This window comes from Diaphorina citri, unplaced genomic scaffold (genome assembly GCF_000475195.1).
Source record: "Diaphorina citri unplaced genomic scaffold, Diaci psyllid genome assembly version 1.1 scaffold27, whole genome shotgun sequence".
NCBI lineage: Eukaryota > Metazoa > Arthropoda > Insecta > Hemiptera > Psyllidae > Diaphorina > Diaphorina citri.
The window spans coordinates 429870-446269 of NW_007377465.1; the positions used below are offsets into that span (position 1 = coordinate 429870).

The 16400-nt window shown below is 38.7% G+C and overlaps 2 protein-coding genes and 1 long non-coding RNA gene across 6 annotated transcripts in view; 2 read left to right on the plus strand and 1 right to left on the minus strand.

Annotated features, from left to right (window-relative positions):
• Positions 1–12315, plus strand: part of LOC103510503 (pyridoxine/pyridoxamine 5'-phosphate oxidase) — a 12772-nt gene extending 457 nt beyond the window's left edge. Inside the window, exons 2-6 of one of the 2 annotated variants that reach the window (XM_008475180.3) lie at positions 8880–8960; positions 9369–9532; positions 9939–10038; positions 10587–10861; positions 11561–12315. In XM_008475180.3, coding sequence (XP_008473402.1) covers positions 8880–8960; positions 9369–9532; positions 9939–10038; positions 10587–10861; positions 11561–11693 — 753 coding nt within the window. In that variant the 3' untranslated portion in view covers positions 11694–12315. Of the gene's footprint in view, positions 1–8877; positions 8961–9368; positions 9533–9938; positions 10039–10586; positions 10862–11560 lie in introns of those variants that run through there. The other variant, XM_026824688.1, reaches the window with a different exon arrangement.
• Positions 12316–13030: 715 nt separating this feature from the next.
• Positions 13031–16400, minus strand: part of LOC103510517 — an 8679-nt gene continuing 5309 nt past the window's right edge. For all 3 annotated transcript variants that reach the window (XM_017444715.2, XM_008475192.3, XM_008475199.3), the window contains 3 exons: positions 15310–15502; positions 14770–14956; positions 13031–13794 (listed from right to left, as the gene is read on the minus strand). In XM_017444715.2, coding sequence (XP_017300204.1) covers positions 13589–13794; positions 14770–14956; positions 15310–15502 — 586 coding nt within the window. In that variant the 3' untranslated portion in view covers positions 13031–13588. The remainder of the gene's footprint in view (positions 13795–14769; positions 14957–15309; positions 15503–16400) is intronic.
• LOC113468062 lies at positions 14379–14904 on the plus strand. Its single transcript, XR_003391927.1, has 2 exons — positions 14379–14676; positions 14752–14904. It is a non-coding gene; the product is annotated as an uncharacterized LOC113468062 (long non-coding RNA).

A 16400-nucleotide genomic window follows, 5' to 3' on the forward strand; every position in this document is an offset into this window, starting at 1 on the left:
TTTGATAGAGGGAATTGTAACTATAACTACTAATTAGGTCTTATCGCAATCGCACCGAAATCGAAGAGAGAAGGAAGTCAGGATATTAGGAGAAAGCCAGTAGTTCCGATAACGAACATTATCCCATCAGGATAAAATCCGCCCCGGGCGGGAATCGAACCCGCGGCCTAGCGCTTACAAGGCAGACTGACTACCAACAAAGATAACTAGGCTGGCTAGACCTTTACCTTAATTGCAACAATGCAAGGAATTCTCACATTCTGATTGGTTCTTTCATTTTGGGTCGATGACTCCTTGCTCTCATAACCATCTGGATAGAGAATACTAGCTCACTCAGAAAAGAAAAGGAAAATAAATCCTACCTACTGACATTGTTTTTACCTCCCAAATTCACCGAAATCGGATTAGCCGTTCGAAAATGAACCAAACACTCCAAACAGCAGACATATGCAAGGACAGATCAATATTTCAAAATACATAAGTAGGTATATTGTATATTGGTTTGTTCCCGTTTCCGGTCGGTAAATGTAGAAAGTTCGATTCCCGCCCGGGTCGGATTTTATCCTGAAGGGATAATATTCGTTCCCGGATCGGCTGACTTTCTTTTATCCTGTCTTCCTTCTCTCTTTGATTTCGGGACGATAAGACCTTCGCAGTTACAGTTCCCTCTGTTCAACCTCTTAAAACGAAGTCCAAATTGGTGAGGATCTAAACATGTGGGAGTTGTGGGTCCATTACTAGTTTGCTAGAAATAACAATTAAGTAAAGGTGGTCTGATTGCGCAGATGGTCACCCATCCGGATACCAACCACGCACAACGCTGCTTAATTTCAGTGATCTATTGAGAACTGGTGTATTCAACGTGCTATTGCCGCTGGTTTTAACTTTTAACCCAACCTCTATACCTGCCTCGGTACAGTATAGAGTATAGGTCGATAAGTACACATTTATAGGTATATCCAAGTACCAAACTTGATCACAGATATTATGTTTACTGTACCTACCACCTTGCAGTACTAAAAGTGCATGGATACCAAACATAATTATGACTAGTCAGACTTGTATGAGTACCTACGAATAATATGACCCAGCTCGGAAATAGTAATAATAGTGCTTATTTATACTGCTCCCATAGGACTGAAAAGTCCCTGTACTCCAGCAGTAGGGTACTATTATAATTATTATTGTGGTCAAATTCTAAGATTATTTTGATAAAATTCCATACCTCGGCTGGGATTGAACCCACGCCCTCCTGTTAACCAGGCGAGCATCTTGACCACTACACGATAAAACAACAAGTGGATGCATCTGAACACAGAGCTATTGTTGTTTTCTTTGGGAGATGGTTACGTAACTTTACTGTCTTTATTACGTAACATTTCAGCGTGGTGCTATTACATAACATAGAAACTAGGAGAATAGCTCTGAAGCCCACTTCCGTTGCCGAATGGTTAGGACAAGACCATTGACTCTCAACCCTTTGTTCGAATCCCGGATGGGAATGAAATTTTCATTCCAAACTTTTCCGTTCCCAGATAGCAGATAGGGTATGTTCCTTGAAGTCATGCGAAAGCGGTTTCAAAACAAAAAGGTTTTCCAAGCCTTTAATCAAGGTAATTCGAATTACCCAAATCATTGCCGAATTACCTTGATTAAAGGCTAAACCCTGCCCCATTTTTCCTTCTTTGAACTTTAATGTGATCTTTGAGTGCAAAAGACATGCGAAATGCCTACAAGGATTGTTAAAGAGCTTGGGAAGAAAAAAAAAACAACTTGTCTTTGGCCACCTAAACAGCTAAACTTGAGTAATCATGAATTAATTTAATGTTGTTTTTTCCTTCTTTTTTAACCTGCCAAAAATATTTTGGTAGGAGGAAACCAGTTTAAAGTTTTTTGTTTTGTATTTATTAAAGTGTTCAATGTTAGAACACTTTAATAAATAGAAAAAAAAACATTAAACTGGTTTCCTCCTACCAAAATATTTTTGGCAGGTTGGCGAACCTGCTAATATTGACCTTCAATAAAAAACGAGAGGCCTCATCTTGTTACGTAAAAAAAAAACATCTCGCCAAGGTAATAATAATAAATAATGCATTTAGATTTTAGATGCATATGTACGTATTTATAGGTACACGTATTTATAGGTACCTACCCAAAAATCAAATTTAAACTTTCGGCCCTGATGGCCTTCGGGGGGTGAAAATTGATCTTTCAAATATTTATTTCGGAGTCTGGATTTCTATGTGAATCATTAGGGGGACCTATTTGAAGCACAAATCATCGATCAAAATGAATTTCCCATTCTTGGTGCTTCCCCTATTGTTGGGAGAACATGACAAAATTAAAAATTGAATAGGCCATAACTCCGGCCCTGGTTGTTAGATCGAGCTCAAACTTGTATCAAAGTACTACGTTTTTCAAGGTCTTTAATTTGATGTATCACAATCAGGGAGTTCTTATTTAAGATTTGGAAGTTGACCCCCCTGGGGCCGACCCTGGCACCGGCCAAAATTCGGCGACTACTTCAAAAAGTTGCATTTTAAAAGATAGAACACTAACCCAAATTTCAGCTGTTGTGTTATACCCTTGCATAATAATGGCTCTCTATTATTCTTCTTTTCCTTCTCCTATTAAATTTTTTCTTTACCATTTATGACACAGATAAAAATTGGGAAGACTTTTTTTTTTTTTTTAAGAGGTTTGACAGAGGGAACTGTAACTTCTATGGTCTTATCGTCCCGAAATCGAAAAGAGAAGGAAGACAGGATAGGAGAAAGCCAGCCGTTCCGAGAACGAACATTTATCCCATCAGGATAAAATCCGCCCCGGGCGGGAATCGAACCCGCGGCCTAGCGCTTACAAGGCAGAAGCACTACCAACTAAGCTAACTAGGCTGGCTTCGTTATATTTTTGACCATTTTCAAGTCATGGAAATTACTTGCTTGTTTAAAATGACATTTTTATTTAGAACAACAAAATTCGACGTTTTAAAAATAATAATAATTTATGGTTTGTAGATATCTTTAAGGGGTTCGATAGAGGGATCTGTAACAACTGAGTTTCTGTAGTAATATCGTCCCGCAATCGACACGATAGGAGAAATCCAGCCGTTCCGACATCGAACGTTGTTTCTTTTCCATCAGAAGATTTAAACAATTTGAAATCTATTCTATTCCGAATAATCCGAATTCTGTTCTATGAATTATATTCAATTTCGATCAAGTTCTCTATTCTATCAATTTGTTCTAGGTAGGTTTACCTATATGTATGTAGGTAAGGTCAACATTTAGGTAGGTAGGTATCTATTTCCCAAGGGCTTGTCGACACCACCTTTTTTTTACATCGAAAAAAAAAGAAGGAAAAACCAAAGGAGGAAAAAAAATCATCTTTTCTTCTTTTTATCCCTCCCTCTCTCCTTCTCTCTCTCCTTCTCTCTCTCCCTCTCTCTCTCTCTCTCTCTCTCCCTCTCTTTCCGTCCCTCTCTTTCCCTCCCTCTCTCTCTCTCCTTCTCTCTCTCTCTCTCTCTCTCTCTCCCTCTCAAGGCAGACTGACTACCAACAAAGATAACTAGGCTGGCTAGACCTTTACCTTAATTGCAACAATGCAAGGAATTCTCACATTCTGATTGGTTCTTTCATTTTGGGTCGATGACTCCTTGCTCTCATAACCATCTGGATAGAGAATACTAGCTCACTCAGAAAAGAAAAGGAAAATAAATCCTACCTACTGACATTGTTTTTACCTCCCAAATTCACCGAAATCGGATTAGCCGTTCGAAAATGAACCAAACACTCCAAACAGCAGACATATGCAAGGACAGATCAATATTTCAAAATACATAAGTAGGTATATTGTATATTGGTTTGTTCCCGTTTCCGGTCGGTAAATGTAGAAAGTTCGATTCCCGCCCGGGTCGGATTTTATCCTGAAGGGATAATATTCGTTCCCGGATCGGCTGACTTTCTTTTATCCTGTCTTCCTTCTCTCTTTGATTTCGGGACGATAAGACCTTCGCAGTTACAGTTCCCTCTGTTCAACCTCTTAAAACGAAGTCCAAATTGGTGAGGATCTAAACATGTGGGAGTTGTGGGTCCATTACTAGTTTGCTAGAAATAACAATTAAGTAAAGGTGGTCTGATTGCGCAGATGGTCACCCATCCGGATACCAACCACGCACAACGCTGCTTAATTTCAGTGATCTATTGAGAACTGGTGTATTCAACGTGCTATTGCCGCTGGTTTTAACTTTTAACCCAACCTCTATATACCTGCCTCGGTACAGTATAGGACTATAGGTCGATAAGTACACATTTATAGGTATATCCAAGTACCAAACTTGATCACAGATATTATGTTTACTGTACCTACCACCTTGCAGTACTAAAAGTGCATGGATACCAAACATAATTATGACTAGTCAGACTTGTATGAGTACCTACGAATAATAAAACCCAGCTCTGAAATAATAATAATAATAGTGCTTATTTATACTGCTCCCATAGGACTGAAAAGTCCCTGTACTCCAGCAGTAGGGTACTATTATAATTATTATTGTGGTCAAATTCTAAGATTATTTTGATAAAATTCCATACCTCGGCTGGGATTGAACCCACGCCCTCCTGTTAACCAGGCGAGCATCTTGACCACTACACGATAAAACAACAAGTGGATGCATCTGAACACAGAGCTATTGTTGTTTTCTTTGGGAGATGGTTACGTAACTTTACTGTCTTTATTACGTAACATTTCAGCGTGGTGCTATTACATAACATAGAAACTAGGAGAATAGCTCTGAAGCTTAATTTCGTTGCCGAATGGTTAAGACCATTGACTCTCAACCCTTTGTTCGAATCCCGGATGGGAATGAAATTTTCATTCCAAACTTTTCCGTTCCCAGATAGCAGATAGCCACTTCCGTTGCCGAATGGTTAGGACAAGACCATTGACTCTCAACCCTTTGTTCGAATCCCGGATGGGAATGAAATTTTCATTCCAAACTTTTCCGTTCCCAGATAGCAGATAGGTATGTTCCTTGAAGTCATGCGAAAGCGGTTTCAAAACAAAAAGGTTTTCCAAGCCTTTAATTAAGGTAGGGGAGACCGGGGTGTGTTCGGACGTGGGGCTTGTTCAGACAGGGCGAATAACTCAGCTAGGTTATGTTTGATCTTGCCGAATCTCATCTTTAGCCATTCAAAAAATATTCAGGGGTTTCAAGACTTTTTGAACGCTCTGTATTTATTTTACGTTGGGGCCTAAATTGGCAAATTTATTTTAATTTAGATGCAAAAATTCTAGAAGTGTGAATACGTGACATAGGAACCCATTCGACGTTGGGGCCTAAATTGGCAAATTTATTTTAATTTAGATGCAAAAATTCTAGAAGTGTGAATACGTGACATAGGAACCCATTCGTTTAATCCCCTCGGATGTACATAAGTCTGAAATCAGAAACCACACTTTGTTAACTCCTTCTAATAGTCCTAATCTCCTAATCCTTACTAGAGTGCATGAAATATTTTTCAAGATATTGAGGACACTTTTAAGGTGCCAGTTTTTCCATAGAATTTAAGATCAATTGCTTATATCCTTATTGGGTTACTGAAAATTTATTGAGTTGATAAAATATCAAGTACCTATAACCACTAAAGAGGACATTTTTCTTCCAATGCCAATGGTTTACATCTTTACACGTGACACTTTGGCAAAGGAATTGCATATTTATTTCCTGCTTATAAAATTAAAATAATCCATAGAAAACAGCAATTAAGCACACATGGTCTTGGATTCCCGCCCGGGGCGGATTTTATCCTGACGGGATAATGTTCGTTCTCGGAACGGCTGGCTTTCTCCTATCCTGTCTTCCTTCTCTCACATAGAAAACAGCAATTAAGCACAGATAGTATTCCAAGACCATGTTGGCAAAGGAATTGCATATTTTTTTCCTGCTTATAAAATTAAAATAATCCATAGAAAACAGCAATTAAGTACACGTGGTCTTGGATTCCCGCCCGGGGCGGATTTTATCCTGACGGGGTAATGTTCGTTCTCGGAACGGCTGGCTTTCTCCTATCCTGTCTTCCTTCTCTCTTTGATTTCGGGACGATAAGACCATAGCAGTTACAGTTCCCTCTGTCAAACCTCTTGAAAAAAAAAAAAAAAAAAAAAAAAAAAAAAAACACACACATTATGGCCAAGTTCCCAATGTTATCCAATCTTTGAAAAGTAGATTGCGTATATGGGTGCTACCTACTGATTTGCCAATCTTCGTCACATGCAATTATTCTCACTATTTTCACATAACACAAATTGATCTTGTAGGTACCCGAACAGAATCGCCATTAAAGTCGGATTCTCGGAGACCTATGTCTGAAATCTCTTAATGACCTTGAATAGGTACCTACCTAATTTATTATTATTTATGTAATATTTATTTTTAAAAAATATCAAGCAAAAATAGGATGGTTTAGGAGTTAAAAAGTCCAATAGCAATGACCTGGAGAGTACTTGGCTTAAGTAATATTTATTTTTAAAAAATATCAAGCAAAAATAGGATGGTTTAGGAGTTAAAAAGTCCAATAGCAATGACCTGGAGAGTACTTGGACCATTTCAAAACTGTTATATCTACTTATATCATCTACAGTATAACAATAAATCCCTCGCCATAAGAGTTCAAAAAGTAAAGGAATGAAACGGTCAACAGATAAATGACCGAAATACATAGGATTCTGCTGTTAATGCTATCTGATATAGTGAACAAGATATTGGATTTCACCGAGAGATTACTGGAAATTCAATGCGTAACATTACACATGTAGGAAAGTTCAATTCCCATGGCTTCAGTGTGTCGAACTTTGACACATTGGATTTGTTAAATTGGTGTGCTTGTTAGTTAAATTTATGTTATGTTTACATTGAAGAGTTCATTATCAACTCTGAAAAGATGGATAGCCATATATGTCTATGGAAGGCATTGGACCACTGCACTGAAGAGATAACTGGTTTTGTGGTCTGCAATGAAAGGGTGTATATTTATAATTTAGCAAGTTGGGTATCTGGAAGTTGGTGGTTCGAGTCCAAGTCAAGTCATAAAATTTACCTAGGTGTAATAATCGGGGAACGATATTTGTGACAAGCATCCGTGGCTAATACTAATAAGGCACACCAACCTCAGTGGTGCAGTTGTTAATGCGATGGACTTAGGTCTGAAAGTTGGTGGTTCGAGTCCAAGTCATAAAATTTACCTAGGTGTAATGATCGGGGAACGATATTTGTGACAAGCATTTATGCTTGCTTAACACAATTAAAAGTATGCTTAACACAATAAAAAATTCCTACTAATAAGGTACAAGGCCCAAGCAATCTGTACAGCACAACTTTCATTTGAAAAGATCTAAAAGCTTCGAGTCTAATCCTAGAGCGTTTGGAACACTTCCAGATAAAATTGTATAATCGGAATTACGCCTAAACATAAACAGTCTCTGAGCATCATCACAGATTAACAAACATGTTGTAGACTTGGAAGGTAAAGAGACGACAAAGCCTTTCGAAGCCAGTGATCCAGAAAGTGGAGTCCGCGAGGGGGGCCGTGGACTTTGCGACCCCGGGAAGATCACATGATATCGTGGCTGATACTAATAAGGCACACCAACCTCAGTGGTGCAGTTGTTAATGCGTTGGACTTTGGATCTGGAAGTTGGTGGTTCGAGTCCAAGTCAAGTCATAAAATTTACCTAGGTGTAATAATCGGGGAACGATATTTGTGACAAGCATTTAAATACGAGTATGCTTAACACAATTAAAAATTCCTATTAATAAGGTACAAGGCCCAAGCAATCTGTACAGCACAACTTTCACTTGAAAAGATCTAAAAGCTTCGAGTCTACAATTTTATCCTAGAGCGTTTGGAACATTTCCAGATAAAATTGTATAATCGGAATTACGCCTAAACAGTCTCTGAGCATCATCACAGATTAACAAACATGTTCTAGACTTGGAAGGTAAAGAGACGACAAAGTCTTTCTAAGCCAGTGATCCAGAAAGTGGAGTCCGCGAGGGGGGCCGTGGACTTTGCGACCCCGGGAAGATCACATGATACATATATAGAAAAGGGGCCGCGGAGTGTTCACAATTGAAAAAAAGGGGCCGCGTAGAAAAAAAAAAAGTTTCGGAACCGCTGCTCTAAACCATGATATAAGTACACATTTCGTTTTGCATAGCCAATAAAAAGAGAGTTCCAAAAGCTTCCAAGAAGCTATTAATGAACAATAATCCCTCATATACCTTAGAAAATTATGTAAACCTTACATATATACATGTCAAATAGGAGCATCAGCATTTCGAAAAATATCAAGCAAACTTAGCAAACACATACCTAGGAGAGTTTAGCTTTCAATATGGAAATGACAACCTATCAAAGTTGAAACAAAATGTGACAGGAATAAAATTCCTCAAGATCAAATCAGCACGAGTATGAAATTGATCAGAAAGCATTCGGATTATTGAACAAGGAATTTTCAATAGTTGCCAAACCACAAAGTCTAGTCAAATTTCTTAAAACGTAAAAAAGGAGATCCAATTTCCAAAAACATGGAACTGTAACGAGGAAAAAAAAAAAATCGACTATTTTTATTTGGCTTCGAAAATTTATTCCTCCGATCTTTTGTCTCAAGACTCTCGAGGTGCCAAGTTCGACAATTTCTTACTAATAAAAAAAAGCTCATTATGTCAAAAATCTACCATAAACAGTAGGTACTTGTATTTTTTTTTTTTTTTTACATAAACCATTTTTATTTATTTATGAACATAAATAAATAAAAAATAATAATACATATATGTACTAATACATAATACATATATGTACTTATTCTTTTCCTTCTAGATGGAAGCCAGCAAACTGATTCGAATGATGGGTTCAACCCTTCGGAACATGGCCCAACGATATCAAGCAGGATTGCCCCAGGTAAGAATCAAATTCTGTCAAGTATAATTTCGTGCAGTGTTGAAAAGACATACCTACCTATTAGTAGGCGTCCACAACGGAGTACCGACCCAAGAGGAAATAAATCATGTTCATGAATGGCTCCGACCATAATCCCGAGTTCCCGCCCCTCGCTGAAAATAAAGAAATTGAGCTGAGTACTTTATCTGTGAGGGTACATTCTTGTTAACATTCTAGACTCAGAATTTTCTAAAATAGCAGGAGGTTCCAAGCTCCGTTGTGGATAGGTGGACACATAGGTGCGAGGTCCAGGGTGTAGACTAGGGTCAATGGTCTATGTTCGCCACTCACACTCAAACCAAGCAGTCTGTACTTGTACATAACTAATACCTGTGTGCCCATGATAAAAATTTGTTGTTTATACCCTAGGCAAACCCCCTCACAAACCTAGCTGAAATGACAGGCATCCAGAAGATTGACCCTATACCTGCCGATCCTATGCAACTGTTCAAATCTTGGTTCACACACCACAGCGAACTCCATTCTGATAGCAACCTGGTGGCGAATGTTATGAATGTATCTACAGCATCCAAGTAAGCATCAGACGTTTTCTACTCAAGACGTTCCGGGTTCAAGACGAGGGGTTTACCTACTTTTTTGATAGTATATTAAGATTATTAAAGCATAACTAGACTAGAAGAGGGTACTTTGTGTTCTTCCATTTTTGTCATTCCTAAAGTGCATGCCTCTACCGAGATTATAAATCAAGCGTGCTAGAAGCGCGCGAACGTCAAGAGTTCATTTTTCAAAACGAAGTATTTTTTGAGGGGTAGTTAATTCTTAACCACCAAGTCACTGAAGTAAAACGACAGAATCAAATTCATGACGTCTGAACGAAACCAACCATGAGTAATCTGACACCAAAATACGACTGAATAGATAAATAGAAACACTGAAAAATAAATTGTTCAAAATCAAAATCCTTCGTTACATTTTCAGAGATGGCAGAGTAAATTCAAGAAGTTTAATCCTGAGGCGACTGGATGAAGATGGTTTTGTAATCATGACTGATGGCAGGAGTAGCAAGTCAAAGGATTTGGTAAGCGGAATCTAACAATCTAGTTATCGCTCAATAAGACTTCGTTTAGCAAAACATATTATGACAATAAAAGAGACCAAAGGAGGATGAATTATTTTTCCTAACGGTTCGTTCCTAGAACGGTTCACTTTTCCTATCCTGTTCTCCTTCTCTTCGATTTCGGGACAATCAGACAGTTGATACAGTTCCCTACAAAACAATACAGTTCCCTAAACTTTTAGTCTGGGAGCTGGCGATGTAAATTTTACCTCATAAGGTACAAAATTTTCAACCAAGCTTTTGATGCGTAAAGGTGAGCAAACACAGAAACTGAAAGTCAAACCGGGGGCTTTATCCCGCTACAGCCAATAGAAAAAAGGCCAAAAATTACGTAATAAGGTACAAGGATGGAACCGGTGCCAAAAGATGCGTCAAAGGGCCTAGATTACGAAAACACTCAACCAAGACGGTTTTCCGGGGGGTTTCTTCAACTTCAAGACCGCCCGCCAAAATTGATAAAAGGGTAAAAAGAAAGCTCTTTGCATTCTAACCATCCGAAATTTTTCCAGAAAGAAAACCCGAATGCTGCGTTCACCTTTCTCTGGATCAACAACGTGGACGGATTGTATCTCGCCAGACAAATCCGGATAGCCGGCAAGGTGGTCCAACTCGAGACATCCAACTGGATCGACATCTACGAAGCAGAGCCTCTGTTCTGTAAGATAAGAGCGTATGTGTGTCACCAGGGACAACCAGTGGATTGGGACACTCATAAGAAGAACCATGACGAACTCCTGAGCAAATTTGAGAAGGGACAGCATGACCTGGCTAGACCTGACCATGTGTAAGTTACCAAGTTGTTACTTCCAAAGGCATCCTAATTGGCTCTGGCAGACGTGAAACAAAGAAAAAAGTAAAGAATAGAGAGAAAGAGAGAAAATAAAAGAAAAAAGAATACCGTCTGGAAGTAATGCAATGCAGTTCCGAGACGGTGTCTTTTTCCTTGACAAGAGAAGAAAAAAAATTGTTAATAATAGGAATTAAAAAAATCACAAGGTAAAATTTATACTTCATTTTCTTTCTTTAATTGGGTTGAAGTTCTCTTCATAGATTTATCACATCGATTTATACATAGTAACTATTTGAATATAGATAGGAAAGAACATGAAGAGTTAGAGAACCCTCACGTCACTGTATAACGTTAGTAACGCGGATTTTACTCTCGAATAAAAGGACAAAAGAAAAAAGATCCACACATTTTACAACTAATCTAAGCATACAACTAATCAACTCCTTCATTTTCTTTATTCAACTGGGTTAAGTTCTCTTCATAGATTTATCACATCGATTTATACATGGTAAATATTTGAATATAGATAGGAAAGAACATGAAGAGTTAGAGAACCCTCACGTCACTGTATAACCAGTATAACGTTAATAACGCGGATTTTACTCTCGAATAAAAGGACAAAAGAAAAAAGATCCACACATTTTACAACTAATCTAAGCATACAACTAATCAACTCAATTCAAATGCTTTCAGAATCGCCTACAAACTGTTCCCCACCTTCATGGACTTCTACGAATCTCACGGACTCAAGATTGCCGACCGACTAAAATACGTGCGAGACAACGAAAACGCCAAAGACTGGGAATGTACTCGTATTGCAGCTTAAACCATTCTAGCAAGATGGAATAGATATCTGAAATGAAAATCGACATTATCGTATCATTATTATACTTCGGTCTATGAAGGCTTTTGAAGCAAAAGAACTTGTTGAATTTGTTAAATTGGTGTGCTTGTTAGTTAAATTTATGTTATGTTTACATTGAAGAGTTCATTATCAACTCTGAAAAGATGGATAGCCATATATGTCTATGGCGGAAGGCATTGGACCACTGCACTGAAGAGATAACTGGTTTTGTGGTCTGCAATGAAAGGGTGTATATTTATAATTCAGCAAGTTGGGTGGAACTGAACTGTAATGTAAAAATCATGTAGCCCATGATTGCCATGAATTTTTCCTATGTGTGTTATTTATGATTCCATAGTAAATGGACAATGGAGCTCCAATCTTTCCAAAGGTCATAGAATGCAGACTCTTTGTGGGAGTTTCAAGGTTAACCTATATTAGGAAACGGGGAAATGGAACAATGCCAGACAGTCCCCGAAATAATCATGAAATCTCCACAAGGGGAATACGGCTTAAAAAAATCTGGTGTGAACATCACACGACTTTCTATTACTTTTGCGGTATACGTATTTGAGAAAAAAAAAATCCCAAGTCCCAAGCCTGAGCCGCCTACGGCGGCCAATTTTTGGTCGAAAATTTCCCGTCTTAAAATACTCCCCATGTAATGATGGATCATTGAAAAGTGTTCAAAAATTTAACTTTTTTTTGAAAATTTTTCTAAGTCCAAAAATCAGCCGCCTACGGCGGCCAATTTTCGACCAAGAATTTTCTATCCTTGAATACTCCCCGTGTAATAAGGAATCATATAAAGTATATAAAGTTGATTTTTTTTTTTTTTTTTTTGAAGTTCGAAGCAACATTGAATTTGGTTGATATCTGGATAAGTAACTGTCCGATTTTTACCAAATTGTTACTTGTTACAGTCGCGTCCTTGGACCATACCGGGATAGCATGCCAAATTTCATCGCTCTACGACAAACCGTTCTTGAGATATTTTGTATACCACCTTATCCCATTTAAACCTGTAGTACATACATATACATACATGCGTACGTAGAGTACTTGGACCATTTCAAAACTGTTATATCTACTTATATCATCTACAGTATAACAATAAATCCCTCGCCATAAGAGTTCAAAAAGTAAAGGAATGAAACGGTCAACAGATAAATGACCGAAATACATAGGATTCTGCTGTTAATGCTATCTGATATAGTGAACAAGATATTGGATTTCACCGAGAGATTACTGGAAATTCAATGCGTAACATTACACATGTAGGAAAGTTCAATTCCCATGGCTTCAGTGTGTCGAACTTTTTTTTTATAATTGATTAATTTATTAGGTAATTCATTTGGTAGTTAATTATTTCATAGGGTGTGTGAAAATTTCAACAACTACTCAAGTGCCAACTGCACTCGTGATCATGAACTTCCGAAGGTCAAAAATCCGATGTGAACATCGCACGATTGGCAATATAAATATATATCGCGCAAGTTGGCTTCCGCAAGAGACTTTCCCGGGAGTTTCGGAGTGTAAACAGCAAACTTCTTGCGCAAGAGAAAAGACCTTAGCAATTACAGTTCCCTTTATTGCTATTATAAGTGGAAGGTAACCAATAGGCGAGGTTAACGCCTTAGGCGTTCTCTACCAACCTAACCCTTATAGCTCCATTATTATGTTGTCAAATTCTCAAACAAATGAGGATAAAATTCCATGCCTCGGCTGGGATCAAACCCACGTCCTCCTGTTTACCAGGCGAACGTCTTGACCACTACCCACTACGCCACCCACCGAGGCAGGTTAACTTCTGTATTTATCACTTAAGTGGAACCCAGTGCCGGCATTAGAGCGGTCCAAATCTCTTCTTCCCCCCATTACGACACTTCCTGATGAGATTCACCATCTGCACCAGACGTCTCAGAACAGGTTTTCCTCGCCACAGGGTCGTCAGGATCATTTTCCATCGTGGACTCAACACTCGTAGTAACCTTATGTGAAGTCTTTGAAACGTTGAGAAAGTCGTACACATTAACAATGGTCGAGTAGGTTCGAATATCACAGTTGTCACTTTCCGATTCTCCTAAAATCAAACACAAGGTATTTATTTACACACTAGCAGTAAGGCCATGTGTGAAACATAAGGTATGATCTTTCAAAGTGTCATTTTTGGTCACTGTTTTTTTTTTTTTTTTTTTTTTTTTTTTTTTTTGAGCTTTTGACTGAGGGAACTGTAACTGCTAAGGTCTTATCGTCCCGAAATCGAAGGGAGACAGGATAGGAAAAAGGCAGCCGTTCCAAAAACGAACTTTATCCCTTCAGGATGAAATCCGCCCCGCGCGGTAATCGAACCTGCGGCCTAGCGCTTACGAGGCAGATGCGCTACCAACCAAGCTAACTAGGCTAGCCGAAATTCAACATTTCCTAAAGTTCATGGAAAAAAGGAATTTTTTAATTGCATTAAACATAAATGCTTGTCACAAATGTCATTCCCTGCTTAATGCACTACGCTAAAATTTATGGCTTGGCTTGACTTGGACTCGAACCACCAACTTCCAGATCCGAAGTCCACCGCGCTAACCACTACACTACTGAGGTTGGTGCTAAAGTTTAGGAGACAGGATAGGAAAAAGGCAGCCGTTCCAAAAACGAACGTTATCCCTTCAGGATGAAATCCGCCCCGCGCGGTAATTGAACCTGCGGCCTAGCGCTTACGAGGCAGATGCGCTACCAACCAAGCTAACTAGGGTAGCCGAAATTCAACATTTCCTAAAGTTCATGGAAAAAAGGAATTTTTTAATTGCATTAAGCATAAATGCTTGTCACACATGTCATTCCCTGCTTAATGCACTACGCTAAAATTTATGGCTTGACTTGGACTCGAACCACCAACTTCCAGATCCGAAGTCCACCGCGCTAACCACTACACTACTGAGGTTGGTGCTAAAGTTTATGAAAGTAAAAGGTGGGAGAATTCACTCACGTGTCGTATCATGGGTGTTGTAGTAGAATTCATTGCTAAAGTTTATGAAAGTAAAAGGTGGGAGAATTCACTCACGTGTCGTATCATGGGTGTTGTAGTAGAATTCATTGTATTTGGATCGGATAAACACTATCTCCACACCCGGACTTAGGTTGAGAAGTTGCTTCACATTTTTCAGAAGCTCATTCTTCACCCTGTAGCACTCGAAAATATAAATGACTCTGGTTCCGTCAACAGGTGCTGGGCCTGCCTTGTCTAGCAGCTGAAATCAAGTGAACAACTCATTTGATAAATATTTATTTCCCGTCACTTAAGACCTTAGTCTGGCTAGGGGACTTTAAACAGGGAGTATACCAGCCTGAATTTCCCTTGCTAAAGAAATAGCAAAGGTTGAGTGCGAAGGGTATCCACTCGTAAAATTTGTATACAAAACCAAATGTCAGGCCAAAGCTATCACCCTAGTTCGGGCTGATTGAGAGGCTGACGAAAAACGCCGACCCCATGTGTACACGGGAAAAGGCGAAGAAGAAAGTATTGGAATAGGTCAAAAAATTCAAAATTGGCAAATGGGAGCAAATCTGCAAATATGAAAATAATGAGCCCAACAAAACATACCTTTGTTATGAAACTAATAAACCTATCCACGCCCGTGTCTATCCACTCAAAGATGTCGCTGGTTACATTCAGACCCTCGCCTCGGAATACAATGATAGTCGTGTCAAAGTCACAATCACACATGTACTGCTCAGGTAGTAGCACTGTCATGTCTACTGTAACACCCGCGCTTATAATGGGCTCTGTCTGAACACTGAAAGAAAAGAGAACATTTTTACAAATAAAAAAAGAGAACATTTTTTCTTTTTTTTTAAATTTTTAACGTTTTTTAAACATAGTTTTAACAACATTTTAACATAGTTAAGAAAGTAACTTATTTTGTAACTACACATTGATTATATTGTAACCAATATTGTTAAAATCTTATCTTAGAAGCCTAGATTAAGCTTAGGATAAGAAACTCTTTGTAAAAGTCCGGGATAGCATACCAAATTTCATCGCTCTACGTTCTACGACAAACCGTTCTTGAGATATTTTGTATACCACCTTATCCCATTTAAACCTGTAGTACATACATATACATACATGCGTACGTACATACATACGTACAGACCATGGGCTAAAAACAACTTTTTTGACATCAGGGGATCCCAAAACGGATATTTCCAACCATTTCGATTATGTTGTCAAATTCTCAAACAAATGAGGATAAAATTTCATGCCTCGGCTGGGATCAAACCCACGTCCTCCTGTTTACCAGGCGAGCGTCTTGACCACTACCCACTCCCACTACGCCACCAAGGCAGGTTAACTTCTGTATTTATCACTTAAGTGGCACCCAGTGCCGGCATTAGAGGGGTCCAAATCTCTTCTTCCCCCCATTACGACACTTCCTGATGAGATTCACCATCTGCACCAGACGTCTCAGAACAGGTTTTCCTCGCCACAGGGTCGTCAGGATCATTTTCAATCGTGGACTCAACACTCGTAGTAACCTTATGCGAAGTCTTTGAAACGTTGAGAAAGTCGTACACATTAACAATGGTCGAGTAGGTTCGAATATCACAGTTGTCACTTTCCGATTCTCCTAAAATCAAACACAAGGTATTTATTTACACACTAGCAGTAAGGCCATGTGTGAAACATAAGGT